Below are 18,419 nucleotides of genomic sequence, written 5' to 3'. Positions count from 1 at the left end.
CTGGGGCACCACCAGCTCTGCCCTGCAGACTAGTGAAGTCCTGACCTCTTCCTCCCTTCCTCCTTTTTTTTTTTTTTTTTTTTTTTTTGTGCCATTGTGCTGTGTCATGCCTGCATTGCTGAGCAGGGGACATCCATGTCCCAGAATTTGCAATGGAGTGGTTAGAAAGGTCTCCTAAGAGAGAGGAGACTCTTAATTCAAACACATTCTATCCAAATCAGGGTAAGGATTTTAACCCCAGTTTTCCACTTAGGGGGTTGAATTAACTTCCTGGCAACAGTGTGGAGGGAGAAGGGGTCTGTCAGCAAACCCCACTGCCTAACATGCATCACTGCTCACTGATACACGAGAATAGGAAGGAAGGATCTGAACCTGGTGGCTAGCTCATGCTGCAAAGGGAGGAACAGCAGAAGCCACCACTTTCCACATACGTACCCTATATTGTCTGTATAAGAGCTTCAGCGAGGGGGACCGAGGGGATGCTTGTTTGAAGTAGATCAGTAAGTTAAGATATAGCTGGGAGGACAGACAAATGCTCACACGCAGGCACACATGGATGGAGGTCACACTAGCCTCTATTCCCTAGAAGACCAGGCTAATAAAACATTTTCGCATCTTTTTTTTTTTTTTCTCCTCTTCTCCCCCCCCATACAGCTGCTTATGGCAGGAGACATACACTCCTTTCAGACAGCAGGCAGGACTCAAACTGGGATCTGTCACTGTATGCTAATATTTGGGGTGAAATCCATCATAATTCATCAATACTTCGGAGACAATCAACATTGCACCTTTTGAAAAGGAATGCCACCTTCTCCCAACCACAGAGCTGACAAGTGCAGTCAGAATGAGCTGCAGCTGCTCCCTCCCAAGCTCTTCATTACAGTGTTTCACCAAAGCTAAGTGTTTTGATTTGGTTCAATAGGCAGGAATGAAACATTTCAACTGAAGAATGTCCAAGCATTTTGTTTAGGTCAAATGAAACATCTCGACCTTTCCGAACATGCTGTTCCCTGAGCAGCTGAATTAATGAAGCCTGGTTTCTAATGACTTTTTCTCTTCATTCGCCTTCCCCATCCCCCTGCCCTGGCATCATGTGGGTTCTCTGATGGCTAATAAATGGGAAGGAGAGGACATCTCAACCTTTTCTTCAGTCTCATGCCTGACTGTCAATTTTAAGAAAACCTACAAGACCTCATCCTTGAGCAGGATTCCCATGCCAACCTGGGAGGGAGAAATTGGTAGCATATATTCCAAAGTTATTAATGTTGTTAGAAAAATGTGTGCATACACACACATACCAGTAACCAGGTATCACAATAATCAAAAATCCTTTTGGTTTTCCTCAAAATGTTTGTTTCTATGTTTATCACTAAAACAAATGCCAAAATATCAGAATTGCCCACTGACTAGAAATGCTAGTCAAAACTGTGTTTAACGAGCTGTGTTACATCCCCCTTTTTGCAGGATGTTGACCAACTCCCCTACTATGACTGGCATCATTGTTCTGGTCTGTGTCAAAGTAACTAGAGAGCATTTTAAAATCTCTGGGGATAAATATGCTCTGCTTTACCACAGACATATGTAACAGAGGTTTTTCCCCCTTCTCTCATGAATGTCCCTTGCACAGAGCAGCACTCACACATATTCCCACCCAGCTGCACAGTTTCTTGTCTGTCTTGCCATGACTTTCTATGAGAGCCAAAAAGAGTCTGCGGCCAGATGCAAAGTCAGGGCCTTTGCCCCATCAACAGCACCTTGCTGCAAGACAGCCTGTGTCACTTAGCTCCCCTCTGTCCCACACGTCAGTGTTGTGGGGAAAATGACATGGAGGGGAAGGCAGAGGGCACAGAACCTCTGCTGGCATCAGGGCTGCTCTCAGCCCTGGTTGTGATTTGGAAACAATCACAACCCCTTTAACAGATTAGAGCTGGATGCTCACTGTTCAGTAGCTTATTCTGGGCCAATCACTGCTCCAAGAACATGTACACACATCTTTCCACAAACTTCTAGGCATCAACAAACTGCTTGGAGCACAGTTACAGATTTTTCTGCAGAAGAAAGCTAAGCCTACTGCAATATAAGGTGAAAACATAAGGTTCTTTTTAAATGTGGGGTCCTTATTGAAGCCATAAACATTGTGAAACACAAGCTCAGATAAAACTGGAATACTCTCTACTGCCTGAGTGCCCTCCTCCCACTTGCATATTTGGAAATATGATCAGTCCCAGCTAGAGGGTGGGATATGAAGTAGGATGTTGGCTGCTCTCTTCCATAAACTGAAGTATCATCAAAGCCTCCTCTCAAGCTAAAGGGTTATATTTCCATAACTGTGTGCATATAATGGACTCTCTTCGCCTGTACATGGCAGACAAACCTTCCAATGCTTACCTATGGTTCTGCTTTGCAAAGTGTGGGCTAGGCCATGAGATTGTGCTGAACTGGATGACTCTATGGTCCCTGTGACAGAGGCAGAATGAGACCAATCCACAAAGGACATGTCTGAAGAATACGTTGACACATCCACTGTTGAGCATGGAGTGATTGAGCTTGTAACTAATACATCAGAGGACAGTTGGAAGGCTGTTGTCTCAGTTCTGTAAGAAAAAAATGACCCTTTAGTAATCTTTCGAGTATATATTGACTTATTTGTCTATTAAATAAATACATAAATGACAGCATGATCTTATATGGGGACAAGTCATATCATTGCCAGAGCAATAACCTCCCAACCTATTCCTCATTTTAAATTAGATACAGTCCTGGGTGAGCAGTACTACATCACGATAGAGCCAACACAGTTATCTTCATCTCTGAGCAATAGGCTTATGCTGTCTAATGTGTTTGCATGTTGAGTTGTCTACATGTATTTGTCACATCCTGCCACCTGGGCAAATCTCTATCAGTGATGAGATCTTTACATACCTTTAGGCTACCAAAGCTGCCAGGCTGTGGCAGCTTTTGGCTGAAATCTATAATTCTAATTCTTTCCTGTATGTCACCACCGACAGGAACAGACAAGAGCTGGGCATGTAGTGCCTGCTCCTTGGGTCAGATGAACCTAAGCCAGTTCCCACCTGGAAGCAACCTTGCCAAGTCAGCACAGCACCATGTCCTAACCAATAAATTTGCTTATCATAACCACAGCTCTGAAGGTTTTGGATCAAAGTTGGCTTATGATCATCCTGCTGGGAGCACAAACAGAAGGATTTGGATTTGTCTGCACTTTTTTGTTGTTGTTGTTTCAATGTGCTGCCTGTGTGTGCTGTTCCTTTAGAAGGATGACCAGACTGGTTTCAGAGGCTCCTGATAATTTGCCAGCATAGTTAGGCCACAGAGCCACACAGTTTGTAAACATCTTCCATCACAATACAATAGGAAATTCTGAGTTCCCCATATTAAGTCCTTCAGTTGAAAGTCTTTGTGCTTCCCTTTAAGTTAAATAATTATGTGGCTCATTACGTAATTGAGAGGATATGGCAGAACTCCTTACTGTGGCACTGAGAGGTGCTGCTGCAGTCAGAACAGTTCAGGGAAGGGAGGAGATGAAGTGTGTTGTTGTCCCTGATCTAGTCTAGGCTTGTGGGACAGGATGTGGGGACTTTTCCAAGAGCCTAAGAAGGGTGTGAACTGCATGTCTTGTGAGGACAGCATGCTGCCCAAGCAAAAGTTACTCTTCTCTGAAGCATAATTTCATAATTTCAATTGCATGCCTGTAAATGCACAGGCAGCCTCTGCACACACAGCAACTGACACTCTCAAGGCTTCACCAGAAGCTTCAACTACGAAACAAGATACCAGGAAAAATGTCACAGTTCATATGACATTGACACATGTGGGGCTTTTTAAATTAGAAAATTCAAAGCTTAGCAGCATCTGTTGTAAACTTCCAAGGAAGAAAAAGTGTGTGTGTGTGTATTCATCCCTGTAAATACTCCCGAAAACACTATTTTTGGTCATGGCAACACAGCTGAGGCTGACCATACAAAAACTTTCTTTCAGGCCACATTGGCAGGAAAAGGGTTTCCTTCCCAAGCATCTGGCTTTCATCTGGGCGGATATGCTTGGTCAGGCCGTTTATTTTATGAACTCCACCTGCATTTACATACATATGCTTCTGTCTGTGAGGGCTGGTAGGGCAGAGAGTTTGCAGTACATTGAAGAATTTCAAAACGAACTTAACTACCCCCTTCTTCCAGCTACGGTGGCACAATTCTAGAGCAACTCCAATAATTTCAGTGAGATGACTCGTAGACTTACACAGGTGTGAGAGCACAGCTGCACACAGATCAAGGCTCTTGTAAGTGCCAGCTCATAGAAAGCATGCACAGAAACTGGCAATCCCTGAGTCTAATAAACCTTTGTTTTGCAATGGGTGCTATCCACAAGCATTAGACATAAAAATATATCATGAAATCTAAAATACAGGTAAATTTGTTGTGCTCTTTGTCCTGGATAGAACAAGAGGATGATAAAATGTCCACCCCACCCTGCTGTTGCTTAGAGTACAAAGCTCAATGCCTGTACTCTGTGTTGCGATTAAACAGAGGAGTGGACTGCAGTCTCCCTGCATTAGAGGAGACAGCTAATGACAGCAGTTGTACTATGGATGACACATCACAATCAAAACCACTTCAATTTGTTTTGCCTGCAATACTCTGCAGTTACCAGTCAGAAAAACAGATGATAAGCCTGTGTTGATTAAAATGTCAGGGGAGCTCTTAAGTTTATCTGCTAGTCAGTGGTTCCAGCAGACATAAAAGAATAATCTTTATATACTACATAAATTATATATTTATAATATGTTCTGTTTTATGTTATGTTATGCTATGTATTTTATGAAATTATCAGTGTGCATATACAGATACCTACATATATAATGTTTGTGAAAAAGTGAGTTCTTAGCAAGATTCAGCAGGCCAGGCATTGCTGCCTGAAATCAGCAAGTTATATCAGGATAAAAAGTGTCATTTGTGAGAGGGGGATTGAATCAGTGAGGCAAGCTTGATTTGAAAACTTGTTCCTTGCTCCTCTAGCCTTTCTAACCAAAAGAGTACAGACAGGATATGATTACTGATCTATGTGCAGCCCCAACATTTTCCTTCAAGTAATCTCTTCCTTTTAGCAATGACTGAAACACGACCTTTAATTTTGTGGAGTTTGGCACCACAGCGAACCCCCTCCCCTCCACTCTAGTGTGCAGATCTCATGCATGTGCAGTTTCAAACTACAGGGAGCAGTAAAAAGAGTGCCACACCAGTGAAACTCATGCCTGCTCCAGTTCTGCTACTGACTGTTAGCTGGAACTGGAGTGCAAAGAAGTCTTGTTAAGTGGATACAGTAAGCAGAAAGCAAATTGGCATGGTAATTTCAGTAATTTCTCTCACCACTGCTTTTCCTCTGCGTTTTCCAGGCACAGCCCTTCCAGCAGGTGCTTGTGGCCTGTCTTACTTTGCTCTAATAAAAGGAAGCAGTTCTCTTTAACATTAAATGTTCAGAGAACAAAATAAAGTGATGTGGAGCTGGGTTAGGAGGCTGGGTATAAACTTCAGCAGTTTCTGGTGAAGGATTTCTGGTAATTCAGCATGCAGAGGAACACAAGCTGGCTTGGAAGAAAACAAAGAGGCTAAAAAGGGCTGGTTTGGGCCTTTTCTCAAAGCCTGAGAAAAATGGGGATCCATTGCAAGCTCTACCATGTAGGCTCATGGGTACTTCTGAAATAAGCACGGACAAAAGATTCAACAGCATGTGAACACAAAGCTGTGCTCTGTGAAGTTAGATGGGGTAGTAACAACAGGTCTCTCCAGAAAGGGAGAACTGGTAGGAACTTGGGAGGCGAAAGTGCATCTTTTGTGGCTTTTCTGTGGCTTTTTGACCAACGTGGCAATGCAACACTCTGTCATCTTATTTAAAAAGAGCCTTTACAAACCTGATATTCTTTTTCCTGAGGTAGAGGACTAATTAGCTGTGAGGGGTGGTGGCAGAGACCTTTCTTTGCCTACTTTAAAACTCAAAAAATCTGGGCCTGACATCTGCATATTCAAACAGTGTTAAAACAGATGTGCAACAAATCAGGAAAAAAGGTGAACAGACACTAATTTTTTTCAGTTAGCTCTCTCACCTGTTTTCTTCTCCAGGCACATTTCTGGGTAACTCAATTTCACTTTCCAGGAAGACAGGCTCCTCTTGAGTCTCCTTCTGTGCTTTCTTCTTGGCAAGAGGATCTCGTGCATCCTAAGAAAGCAATCACAAGAAATCAGGGGGAGAAAGGATTTGAAGCTTGTGATTGTGTCACACCATTTATCCGAACACAGATTTCAGATCTGAAAAAAAAGAAAAGTTCGTTCATATTTTGATTATTGATCAAATGTTTTACAAGTTTGGCTACATATAGCACTGAATTTATGAATGAGATAGGAAGGTGGCCCTATGAACTGTAGTCTTTCAGAAGCTGTCCTCCATTCATTAAATCTTAAAAGTCAGCCATTTGCCATCAGTTCCTTAGGTAAGTATGTACCTTTATATGTCATTTAAGTAATGGTGAGATCATTTATAATCAATAGTCACTATAGTTAATCACAGTGCAGGAAAGATAAACAGAGCTAATGTTTCAGTGCATCACTTGATGTAGAGGGAATGGAAGTTGTCTTGTACCTACATACATAAAGGAAGTTCCTAAAATAACCATACAATAGTGTGTACTTTAAGGAGAAAACAGTAAAATCCCAAATTTGACCAAACTAAACTAACCTCACAGCTCTCAGCCAGGAAAAAGCTGAGAGAAGCGGTGTTTCCTCATACTCAAGGGTTACACTGGTCTGTTGGGAGATGGTCATCACAGGACAGCATGAGCCAGGTAAGCTATGTCATACACACAACAGAACAATTTGCTCATTGACCATCTTGACCTTCTTTAGTTTCTGTATGAAGGTAGTATTCTTGTACTCTGCAAGTGAATTGAGCTACTTCTTAGCTCAAGTAGGACAGGTCACTGCCCCAGTGATGAGCATCACATTTCCAGTGTCACTATTTTTCTTTTACCAAGAGAAACACCTTCAGAATTTTATCACAGTAGCATCTCAAATAATTTGTGAAATCAGTAACATAAACTATGGTTTCAAAGATTAAGAGATTCCATATTAATTACGTACACACAATACATGGCAGTTTAAACATAACTGGAAAACAAATCTTAAATCAGACTTGTTTGTAACAGCCCCTGGAGGTCTCATCCTCCTCCACAATAAATGAGTAGGTCTGCTGACATCTACATGGTCCGATAACTGCCCAATCAGTGTACAGGAGAAGTGAACTTGTGACTGCTACACTACACTAAAGTTGGTAGCATGAGCTTTACAATGTAAATATTTTGAAAAGAAGAGAACAACCAACTCAATGCTAAAATAATATAACTTGTCATGGTCAAGAAACTAACAAAGGAAACTTTGCAACATAAAACCCAACAGTGCCACAATACGCTTATAAACAGAACTAGTTATTCTGCGTTAAAGGACACATCCTAAATGCCAAACACATCATTCTTAACATATAAACAAGGACAAGAAATAAACTTAGGAGTCACGATTTCCACCTCAGGGAAAGACGATTTATCTAGCTAATGTAAAGAAAGTTTTGCCTTTACTCTGATTGGAGTGATGCCATTTATGACCTCATTTAAAAATAAATCTAGGCTATTGTTCATACATTTCTGAATCACAGAAACAGACCAAGCGAAGCTAACTGAGGTAGCCTTTAGGAGAGCCAAACCTGAGCACATCTACAGTTTTTCCTTCCCCAGTTTCCTTTCCTGTTGTTCCTTCCGCAAAATAATGACAGCATGTCTGCAAAGGCCTGCCTGAGCTGCCACTGCCGCCGGCCAAGCTCCTCTCCCTGCTGGCAGAGCAGCTTGAGGCCAGGGCTGGCTGGCTGCTCATGTTCAGATGAGCAAGTCCTGCTGGCGGCCAGCTCTGCTGTGGGGCCCTGGAGGTGCTTCCAGCCCACCTACCCCACCGCCTGCCAACCCTCTGCTTGCACTGCTTACTTGCTTGTTTTACTGCTGATATACATTTCTGTTTTGATATACTCTTCTATTTGGGGTTAAAAGTGCCATAGGGAGGAAGTGTAGGAATTCATTTAAAAGAGTGTGCACTGCCCCATCCATGTGGCTGCTGTGTATTTTGGGAAAGCAATGGCAGAGCTGGAAATCTGGGTGCCCAGCTCCTGCCCCCAAGTGGTCAAAGAAAATGGCAGGTGATGGGTTATTACAGTGAGGGTCACCCTGGTTTTCACACTTACCGTTCAAAACACCTAGGGTATCCAGAGAGAACCCTCAATACCTTTCTCGGGAACGGTGAGATAATGTTGTTGCAGGCTTCTCTTCACAGCATTTATTCTATCAATACAAGAATTAACCTTTTCAGTCTGAATGAAGGGGAAGGTAGGGAACCTGCTGTCTCCATCCTCTGGCTGCAGCTGAATGCCAGAATGGAAATGGAAAGAGACATCTACATTAGCCCAAGCCCCTACCACAGCTTAGCAGAAGGGCTGGCAATATTGCAGCCCCCCCGAGCCATGCCACTCACACAAAAAGCTTCTGAGGATGTCAAGCCAACCACTCCTCCCTCCACAGAGAGATCAGAACCTTTGGCTGTCCCATCACTCCAGTGCCACCACCTGTGCAAGAACTGTCTACAGACTCTGGGGCTGGTGTGGCACCAATGGCTGGGCTGGGGGAGTAGGGAAATCCTGAAGCCCACATACCTTTTCCCTTCTCCTCCACACCTGGGGAGTTCAGGGTGACTGCCGCATTAACAAGAGGCAACTTCAGAATTAAACTCAGAGCTTTTGATTTCTTAGTTCTACATGGCAGACTAGCAAAGGGGACAATAATAATTAACCCTGCCTCCTAAATGTTAATTACAAAGGCATAGGTTTGATATCAGACAGCTCATTTCTAGTGAACTTTAATTAACCTGAAAGTCTAGCCTTATTTTATGCTAAGACTTATTATTAGATAAAAGAAAATATTCTGATGTTTAGATTTGAAACACATGTAATCTATGTTTGCAAGTTGAGGTAGAGGAATTGTTTGTTTGATACAAAAATATTTTTCTTGAATACACAGCTATTTCAGTTTTATTTTGAATTTATGAGTTATTACCATTATTTACTAATTTTGCTAATATTTTAGTATATAGAGCACAGCTTTTGGGAGGCTCATACATGATAAGACTATTGCATATATATTTAAATCTTATGTATATGCCTTCACCTAGGGGCAGCTCAGGTTAATCGAATGCTGATTGAGCATTCAGTTCACCTGAGCACTTCAGATGGGTCTACATTCATCACTTCCAGGGTGAAAATTCATCTTGCTCTCAGGAGTTGTTTCCTAATCAGCTGACAGTTCAATTCAGTTGGTTGTTCCCTCTGACCGTCCTATGGCTGACTGCATTCTTTGCCTCCCAGTCACACTAATTGACCTCTTAGTCAAAAATATGCCAGGTTTTGGTACTCTGCTCACAGCTAATTGCACCCTCATGGACAATTTTGGCTGAGCATTTTCCAGTATAGGCACTGAGAACAGTGTCTTAGGAGGCATTTTAATTAGAGTATAAGTAGAAATAATCTGTATGAAGGCAGTGCATGTTGTCACACAATCACACACTAGCAAGCTAGACAGGCACAGCAATTAACAAATGGGTCTGTGCAAGATTTTGGGGAGGGGATGCAATTTGCTCCTTATAAATAAACACAGTACTTTAAACACCATCTTATCAACCCATTTTTCTGCTGTCCAGTGCCAAACTAGTACCCCTCCAGAAAAAATTATTGACATATTTAGTCATCTCTGTCAGTTGTCATAGTTAGGTTTTGTTAGAAAAAGCCCACTGTGTTGCCTATGGCTGATGGAGAGAGATTCACTCCAGCACCTCAGCTGTCCACTGCTGTGTGACATTCACATGGGGACACACACTCGTCAGAGGTGCCATCCAAAATGAGAGTTATTAGGAACCAGTGAGATCTGGATTAGGCTATGATTTAAAATGAGGGTGTCAAGTAGTTGCCCAGCTGTCATTAAAAATTAAAATAATACTGCATGTCTAATTTGCACCAACAGCAGGGAACAATTTGAATAGCACTCAGAAACTTATCTTTGTCATGAAAAGTGTATGTTGCCAGAAGAGAGGAATTAATTTGGAAAAGTGCATTCTAGTCAAGACGTTGTTTCCATTATGTGTTACTCAGGTAAATTAAACGTTATATAAAATTTATCCAGGATTGTTAAAGGCTTGTTTGCTATCAAGAAATAATTTCTTAAGAATAGACCTGTCTGAAACATTGAGGAAATTCAGCATACAAAAAAAAGCAAGCAGCTTGCTTTCTGAAAATATGTATGGTCCTTTATATTTGGAGATTTATCTAGGTTTTTGTTATAGACCTAGCTTTAAAGGTATATACTTTTGCATATATGATCTTATTCCGGATGACTCTCCAGAAATGTGAAGCACATCAGACAACAAGCTTAGGAAGCACGAAAATTCAAAATCTGAAAAACATTCCTTCTGCCCAGCTTTCCCAAGAGATTTACTTGTACTCATCTGCACCCAGTACAAGCCCTCAAACCCCACCTGCATGCTCACAGGTGGAGCTACCTGAAACCCCTCCTGCAATATAATACCTTTCCTGGGGCAGGCAGCCATGCTGCCAGCCCCATCCAAGAAGACCCAACACCTGCCTGCAAACCTGGGGGACCTGAAAAGGATCTGTACTATGCATGCTTTGGCAAGTGCAAAGATTTAGGCCTTAGGATTTGGAAGATAAGCTTGATATAAACTTCAGAGTGGCTGTGAGGTTCTTTCATTGGTTACAAACAGGGCTCTGTACTTCCTGACAAGTGGGACTTTAAATCCTCAGCAAGGATCCTTTGTTTCTTGAAATGTAATTTTGCAGTAGCTCGAATTGCATTAAAAAAAATGAATCTTTTGATGATTCCTGTATTAGGGCTGAGGTAGAGCTTGGTGGGGCTGCCAGTTTGAAGGGAGATGTGACAGTAGTACTGCACCAGTGTGCATCATCCAGTGCATGCCCTTCTGGGAACCATTTGCAGAGAAAAGCAGAGTCTGATACCTTCATTCCAATTGAGCTATTAAACATCACAGTTCATCAATGAGATTGTTCACATTCTCTAATATCCAGAAATCAAGGTATAAACACAAAGTTGAGATTTGGTTCAGGCTGATTTCTAAAATAAAATAAAATAAATAAATAAATAAGACTACTACTTTGGTTCAGAATATTTCTTCTTTTTTAAAAAAACTTTCCTATAATTATTAAATTAATATCAGTAATAATAATACCAGTAATATTCTGATAACGTCTTTGCTTTGTAGAGTTTGAAGGGACAGCAGAGGGCATATGTGGTCTTACAACAAGAAAAAACCTATTTGAAAGAGAAAGTTTTTGGAAGTATAAACTTTGGTATCTTTTCCTGAGATATGAAGCACTGGGGGAAAAGGGTTATTCTTGTCCAGTTAATTAAATCTCGGCAACAAGAGTGAGGCTGCCTTTAAAGGTGCCATTAGAAACTGAGCAGACAAAACAGCTTTATAAACCACCTGCCAGCAGGAGAACAGAAGCAGTATGTCACTTTGAAGTCTCATCATTATGAGATAGTGTAAAACCCAGCTAACAGCCCTCAGTGACGCCTTGCCTTGTCTTGCTGGAGGCGCCTGCGCAGGCAGGGGGGCACCGTGCTCTGCCCCTGGATGCAGGGCACCTGCCTTGGGGAGCTGGGTGGCTGACGGCTGGTGAAGATTTTGCCTCCTGCAACAGAATTTGGTTCACAAAATGCCTACGTTTAAAGCTTGCCTCTGTTGCTGGTATGTCAGAGAGAAGCTGCAGCATCCCAACATTCCAGGTGTGCCTTGTCCCATTTCCAGACTACCTCTGTTTGGACCCATGAAGTGCTGTAGACTCAGACGTGTTGCTAAACTCAGGACTTGAGCACAAAGGAAAGGGACTGGCCAGACCTGTGTGGGGAAAAGCTTTTGAGGCTGAAAAAACATATGGTATTGTTGCTATCTTTCCCTCAGTCCAATTTTCTCTAAAGTCTCTCATTGGTGAAGTGCTGCTGGAGTATCTTCAGGATCCAGTGTATAGGTGGAAGTGGTGGCAGCTTGGAGAACATGTTTGTCATGCAGTCCTGGCCCATATCCAGCTTTTCTGGGTGGATGTGCAGGTTCTGCTGAGCAGGGTGTTGCTATGACTACTCCCTTAGCACTACCTGAGCCCGCTGTATGCAAAAAGCAGCCTGGCAGATGTTTAGGCAAAGCCCAGTCAGCACAACTAATGCAAGGCAGGCCTGCTCCGAGTCATGATCGGATGGACAGTGACTACAAACATACCACATGAAGGTTGTTACTGGGGACCTGCAGTTATACAGACACCGCCTGGGAGAAGAAGGCTGCAAGATTCAGCTGGTTTCTTCACCAGTTCTGTTTCAGGTGGCACAAAGAGCCAGCTCCTGGCTGCACGCAGCATACTGTGCTGAGGGAGACAATAATTAATGTACCAACAGGATCATTAACACTGCCCAGGGGTACTCCTGCTTCTGTGCATATTTTCTGCTCCTCACAGTCTTTTTTTAACTTGTGTTTTATATAGGTGGCTTAGTATCACCATGCACTGCCTGCCTTGTTTTGTTTTCAGCCATTCACAGGCATTCGAAAATTCAATCAAGAGCTTTAGGTCTCAAACCTAAGAAGCTCAAAGACAGACTGGAAACACCCTTTTCAGGTTGTGAAAGCACTGTTTTCAAGACTTGGGTTGGCAGGAAAAATTTGATCACATGCACGTATCTGAGTAGAAGATATTCACTCGAAATATCTTTGCGTGAAAATTTGGTTTTCTGTTTTTGAGTATTCCACAGCATGAAGGCAATACATAAAACTCAGAGGGCAAAGAAGGGACTTTCATCACAGCAGTAAAATGTGCCTCCAAACTTTAAAACCTCTTCCATGCACCGTTTCTGACTCCCTCGAGCAGAATCTCTCACTGCAACATATTGCAAAAACTTTCACGAAAAAGGGGTAAAAATGGGCTGGGCATCTTGGTGCTTACTTCATGATCCAAACCATTTTCATGCGCCATTTTGCCACAGTGGCAAAACTTTGTGTTGCTCCATGGCTATGAGCATACCATAGCCATGGGCAAGCAAGAACAGCCTCAGAACCTGCACCTTGCAGACTGGGACTGAAGCTGTGACAGTTGATCCTGTTCCAGTTTCCTGCCACAGCATCAGCACAAATTGCCTCATGGCTAAGCACACATCTCAAGAAAGACAGGGAAGTTATTTTTCAGAACAGAAAAACAATTTAAAAATATATTGTTGAAAGATGATGTGCAAATAAAGGCCATTATATAAAGTAGCCACATATATATGTATATATATACACACGTACAAATAAATAAATGGGCAAGTTACCAATTGTGTCATGATTCTGAGTTAGGTCACTGGAGATAGACAAGAAACGGCTCAAGCGCCAATTAAAATTAATATTTATTTATTTATTTTCCTTTGGAAACCAACAAGTGAAGAAATATTATCCTGACCAAAACCATTAACTGGAACTCCCAAACTAACCTTCAGAAACATCTGCTTTCTCCCAAGACCAGCAGGAACTCCTCCAGCAGGTATAACCACACGACAAAAACCCCTCCTTTCCAGAACAGAACAAGATGCCCGGCATTCTCCAAGTACATCCCTACCTCCCGTCCCTGCCTGACTCCCACAATAGTTTCCTTGGATGCGTGAAGATTTAAATGGGCTGCCCTCTCCTAAAATAAATTCTTCCGTGTTACGTTGTTTTTTATATTTTATTTGCTATTTCTCTGGTGGAATAAAAATTCAGATTATGGTGTTGTAGAAAGCTATTACAGTGATAACATCCTCATGCTGTGTTTTGTTACACTGCAGCAAGCATGTTTTAAAAGATGAGAAACTTTCAGAGCATTATTCCTCTGAAGACAGCTGTTATTATTATGTGTTGCATTTATTCCTAGAAGCCCTACTGAGATTGTACTAGGCAGCTTTGAAATCCACAATGAGACTCAGTGGTGCTCAGATGTTTTTGTCATTCTGACACATGGAGCTAACAAAGGCAGAGAGGCAACTTAGGCACAGAGACTCATGCAGCTTGCTCAAGGGTGGCTCCTGTAGGAATAAAAACACATGTCCTGACTCAGGTACAGTCCTCATTCAATAAACTTTGAATCATCTCTGCTTCTACTCTGTAGTTTGAATTACTTCTGATAGCTTGTACTGAGAAAACGTTTATCAGTCCTTTCGGGTTCAATCATACAGGGTACAGATGTGTACCACTGGAATATCATGCTTATGTAGCCTTCAAAGGCTGCAAAAGCTTTCAAAGAGGCTTCAGTTCAGTTGCTAGAGGGGAGATGAAGAGAAATACATGTGCATGAAATGAAGCTGCATGAGGAAGTCTTGTGGGTATTTGCAATTCCATGTGTTTCAGCACTACGTGGTTTGTTCCTCTTTCCAGGTGCAAATGATGTTCTCAGTATTAATGCAAAATGAGGTAGGCAAAGGTTCCCATGCCTGCCAAAAGGCTAGTTTCACAATTTGAACTAAGCCACTTCGGTAATATTCACGATGCAATATTCACCAAAACAGGAAGCTTATTTCAGGAGTAATTTAGGTTCACAGGATCCTAAACTGCTCTGGAAGTCTATGCTCATGATTCAGAGGAACATCAGTTCCTGAGGGACTCTCATGTCCTGTGTCCACATTCCTGCATCTGTAGAAGGACAGTAATGTTTTGTGCATTCTTATAAACCTAACAACCTATAGAAGTATTATCTAAATGCAAGCTCCATGCAGTTTTCAAGCTCACAAGCAGTTTTCAAATGAATGTTTCTATGTCTCTGGTGAGTGTGTGTGCATGTGCACAAGGGCACAAGATGTGTTTCAGCAACCATCTTGGTGCATTCTGATGGGTGGCAAAGGATACTTTCAACTGGCCTTCTATTAAACAGCAAATAATTACATTTGTAGGCATTTTTACTTTACTTATACATATATTTTTCACTTGGTGCATGTGTAAGTTTTATTATTAACCCTGTGGAAACCACTGAGCTGAAAGGAAAGAAAGGTTAGATTGAGAAGTTGATAGGACAGGAAAATGTTTTTCTTCAAAGATTAATCAGATTTTAAATTAGGCGATGAAAGTAAAAAGAGCATGTGGAAAGGATCAGAATTAGTACATTCTTTATCTTCAAAGAACCTCCAAAAAGTAATAAGCAAAGTTCCTGCTCTCCTGGAACTGGAACAAGCTCAAATGTGTATTACAGAAAGAATGGGATTTCCAGAAGTTTTCATGGGTGGCCTAAAGCCTCCTCCACTGAGCACTGACCAGAGCGAGACCAGATGGGGGCCATGTGAACACTGGAAGATCCCACAACAGGCTCTTGTGCTGAGGAGCAGCTGCTAACAGAGGATGGTGAGGGTCCCTGCAGAAGAGTTCCAGCCTAGAAGATCTGTCTGCAAAAATTTACTGCTCCTCAACTCTTTTCCCTGATGGACACATCTCCTTGCACTAGCTCCACAGGTCCTCCCCGCTTTCTGTAGCCAGCGGGGATGGAACAGGTGTACTGCAGAGAGACAGTGTCCTCCTCTGTTCTGCCAGGTTGTTTATCCCCATCCAGCACAGGGAAAATGACTCCCACTGTTATAGCAATCCCTTTCTGTTTAATATTTATAGCAATCTCTTTCTACTTAATTGTAAGTACAGACCCCAAGAACTATCTTTTCTCAAGTGCCTGCACAGCCAGAACCCTTGGGCAGGAATTTTCTCTGGGAGATGATCTCAACCAAAAATACATAAAAAGACACAATTTCTTGTGTGCTGAAAGAGGTCATTATTAGTCCTCTTCAGGAACCAGCACAGGAACTGCTTCTCAGGCTTTGTTCCTTACCCAGTGTATCAGTGCCTCTCTCCCCTCTCTGAAGGGCAATGTACACTACAATGACAAGTACTAAGGCTGAGCATACATTCTCACATGTCCATCACTTAGCACCAAGTGAAAAAAAGTGAAAAAGAAGTATTTATTAAAATTACTAGCACATTTGATGAAATATCTGTATCAATTAATTGCTGATAAGTAGTTCAAAGCTGACTCAGAAATGAATTAATAATTTAACACTAATAAATTATTCAATAAATTTAGCCCCATTTGTCTCTTTCTGAAACGACTTCCCAAGAGTTATCATCTTTTTGTGTCCAGGCAAGGATCTTCAAATCTGTCTTTGAAATTACTTCAGATCTTTCCCTCCCTTGAAATGTTATTACAAGACTGATCTAATACAATTTATTACAAGTATTTCATACTAAAAATTCAAGCACTGTTGAGAATTATGATGGGTGAAATGTATTGCTTTTACCATTCCCTCATTGACTGTCATTCTTTTCACTTTTAAAAATGTTTTAAGAACAACTCTCAAACTGTGTTCTTCAGGGACAGACATCAGGGAGGGCAGAGGGAACAGGTAACTGTCAATTGAAATTTGGGAATATATCACAGTTTTTCTTCTTTGGCTGCAAACAAATGTCTGAAACAGCATCGCACTGGAAAAAACACGTTACTGTGAGATCACTGCATTTGCAAAAAGATACGCATAGCATTTTAGATACCACTTTTTTTTTTTTTCTTTTCCCACTGCAGGAAAATAATGGCACAATCAAAAATACACAGAAATTAATGGAAGCCTTCAAGTCTTTTAGTTGACTTTAGAGGGCTATTTATGATATCTGAGATGCCAACACACAGAATTGTTTGGTAAATATTGACATTTTAAGGACATACTCCATAAATGTTGAGTACTATGTGAACCCAGCTTCACATTGAACAGGGTCACAAAAGAATTCAAAATGTCTTTCCTTCTTAAACTGGTCCTTAGTATTGAACAAGTAGAGCTTGAACAAGTTGAAAAATGGAAGGAGCAAAAGGGGAATTAACCAAAACAGTGATCTTTATGTAGTGTACCCAAAGGACTCCATGACAGATGATCCACGGGCTTTCAGAGAATGAGTCTGTGATCCATGTGGTTTCCATCCAGGCTGAAGTCTTAGTGTTAGCAAACACAGCCACAGGCTACAGACACTGCACTTGCTTCCAAATGAGAAGAAAATAAAATTAAGCAGCAGCCATCACTGCTGGTTCTTAATGCCTGTCTTGTATAAATTTCTCCCCCCTGAAAATGGTTGATCAGCACAATACGTTCTCTAGTTTGCTAGAGATTTAGGGTTTGTATAATACTGCTAGCTTGGGATGATAACTGTGTTTTGATGCTCACTTTGTTAATTATTTCAATGCAACTTGAAATAAAATTTTGCTCATTAAATATTTCTAGAGCTGAGCTTGAGGCATGGCATTTGGAGTTGGTTTTCTCTGAAATTCAGGAGACATTGCATCCAAGGCTTTAATGCCACTAGCTAGGATATAGGACTGAAGAGCAACTGCTAGTACTGCTACTGAACTGCAGTGCCTTAAGAAAATCAATTTATCTTTCTGTACTTTGTCCATTTGAAACTAAACTAGTGCTAGTACTAACTTCCCTTGTAATGCAGTTTGCATAGCTTGAGTTTGGCACCTGCAAATTATTAAATGTTTTTCTTTGGATTTGGCCAGTATTAACTTGCTTAGTTTTGAATGATTTACTCACAGTAAATATCCAGCTCTTCAGATATGTAAGATGCCAACCAACACCATCAAACCTACTGATACAGACCTACATGGAGCAACAATTATAAACTTCATACTGTATAAGTAACTAGCATTACTTCACAAGTAAGTAACTCACAAGCAATAGCACAATGCAAAAAAGGATGTTAACTTCTTTGCCTAAGTGTATTTCACTGCCCAGTTAACAAGAAATCCAAGAAAAATAAAAGAATTTTTCAAAAATTTAGTAGACCAGCATTTAATTATCTAGCTGCATACTAGAGTAAGAAGGAATTCCCTAGAGGCTTGCAGGGAGATGGAGTTAACTGCATTGCAGCTCTAGATCTCAAGCACTGCACAGTTCCTAACTGTCAGCGCAGAAAATACAGGCAAGGGAAGAGGCTGGACTCATGGCCAGTCAACTTTACCTGGGCATGCAGGGGGAAATACATCACCTCTTCCGAACTGCAATGACTAACTTCCATTCACCCTTCTATCCAAAGAGAAGTGGTAGCAGAGCAGTGCTTACAAGAATCTGAGCAGGTCTCCTCTGAGCAGTGCTTTCCCCCAGAGGCTCAGTCAAGCCCAGAACCACTAACAAAATATGATCAGATTATGCTGTGGAGTGATTTATGTTTCTATACATATTGTGGGTGGTTGCAGTCATATAAAAATCTGTT

General features: G+C 41.5%; 1 protein-coding gene across 5 annotated transcripts in view; it reads right to left on the bottom strand.

Moving 5' to 3' along the window:
* Positions 1–18,419, bottom strand: part of LMNTD1 (lamin tail domain containing 1) — a 217,716-nt gene that overhangs the window by 51,132 nt on the left and 148,165 nt on the right. For all 5 annotated transcript variants that reach the window (XM_021274794.4, XM_072042043.1, XM_072042025.1 and 2 more), the window contains 2 exons: positions 6,119–6,231; positions 2,389–2,594 (listed from right to left, as the gene is read on the bottom strand). In XM_021274794.4, coding sequence (XP_021130469.1) covers positions 2,389–2,594; positions 6,119–6,231 — 319 coding nt within the window. The remainder of the gene's footprint in view (positions 1–2,388; positions 2,595–6,118; positions 6,232–18,419) is intronic.

The sequence above is a fragment of the Anas platyrhynchos genome, chromosome 1, assembly GCF_047663525.1.
Source record: "Anas platyrhynchos isolate ZD024472 breed Pekin duck chromosome 1, IASCAAS_PekinDuck_T2T, whole genome shotgun sequence".
Lineage (NCBI taxonomy): Eukaryota > Metazoa > Chordata > Aves > Anseriformes > Anatidae > Anas > Anas platyrhynchos.
Note: the sequence above shows the minus strand (reverse complement) of the source record. Positions and strands in the feature narration are given on the sequence as shown.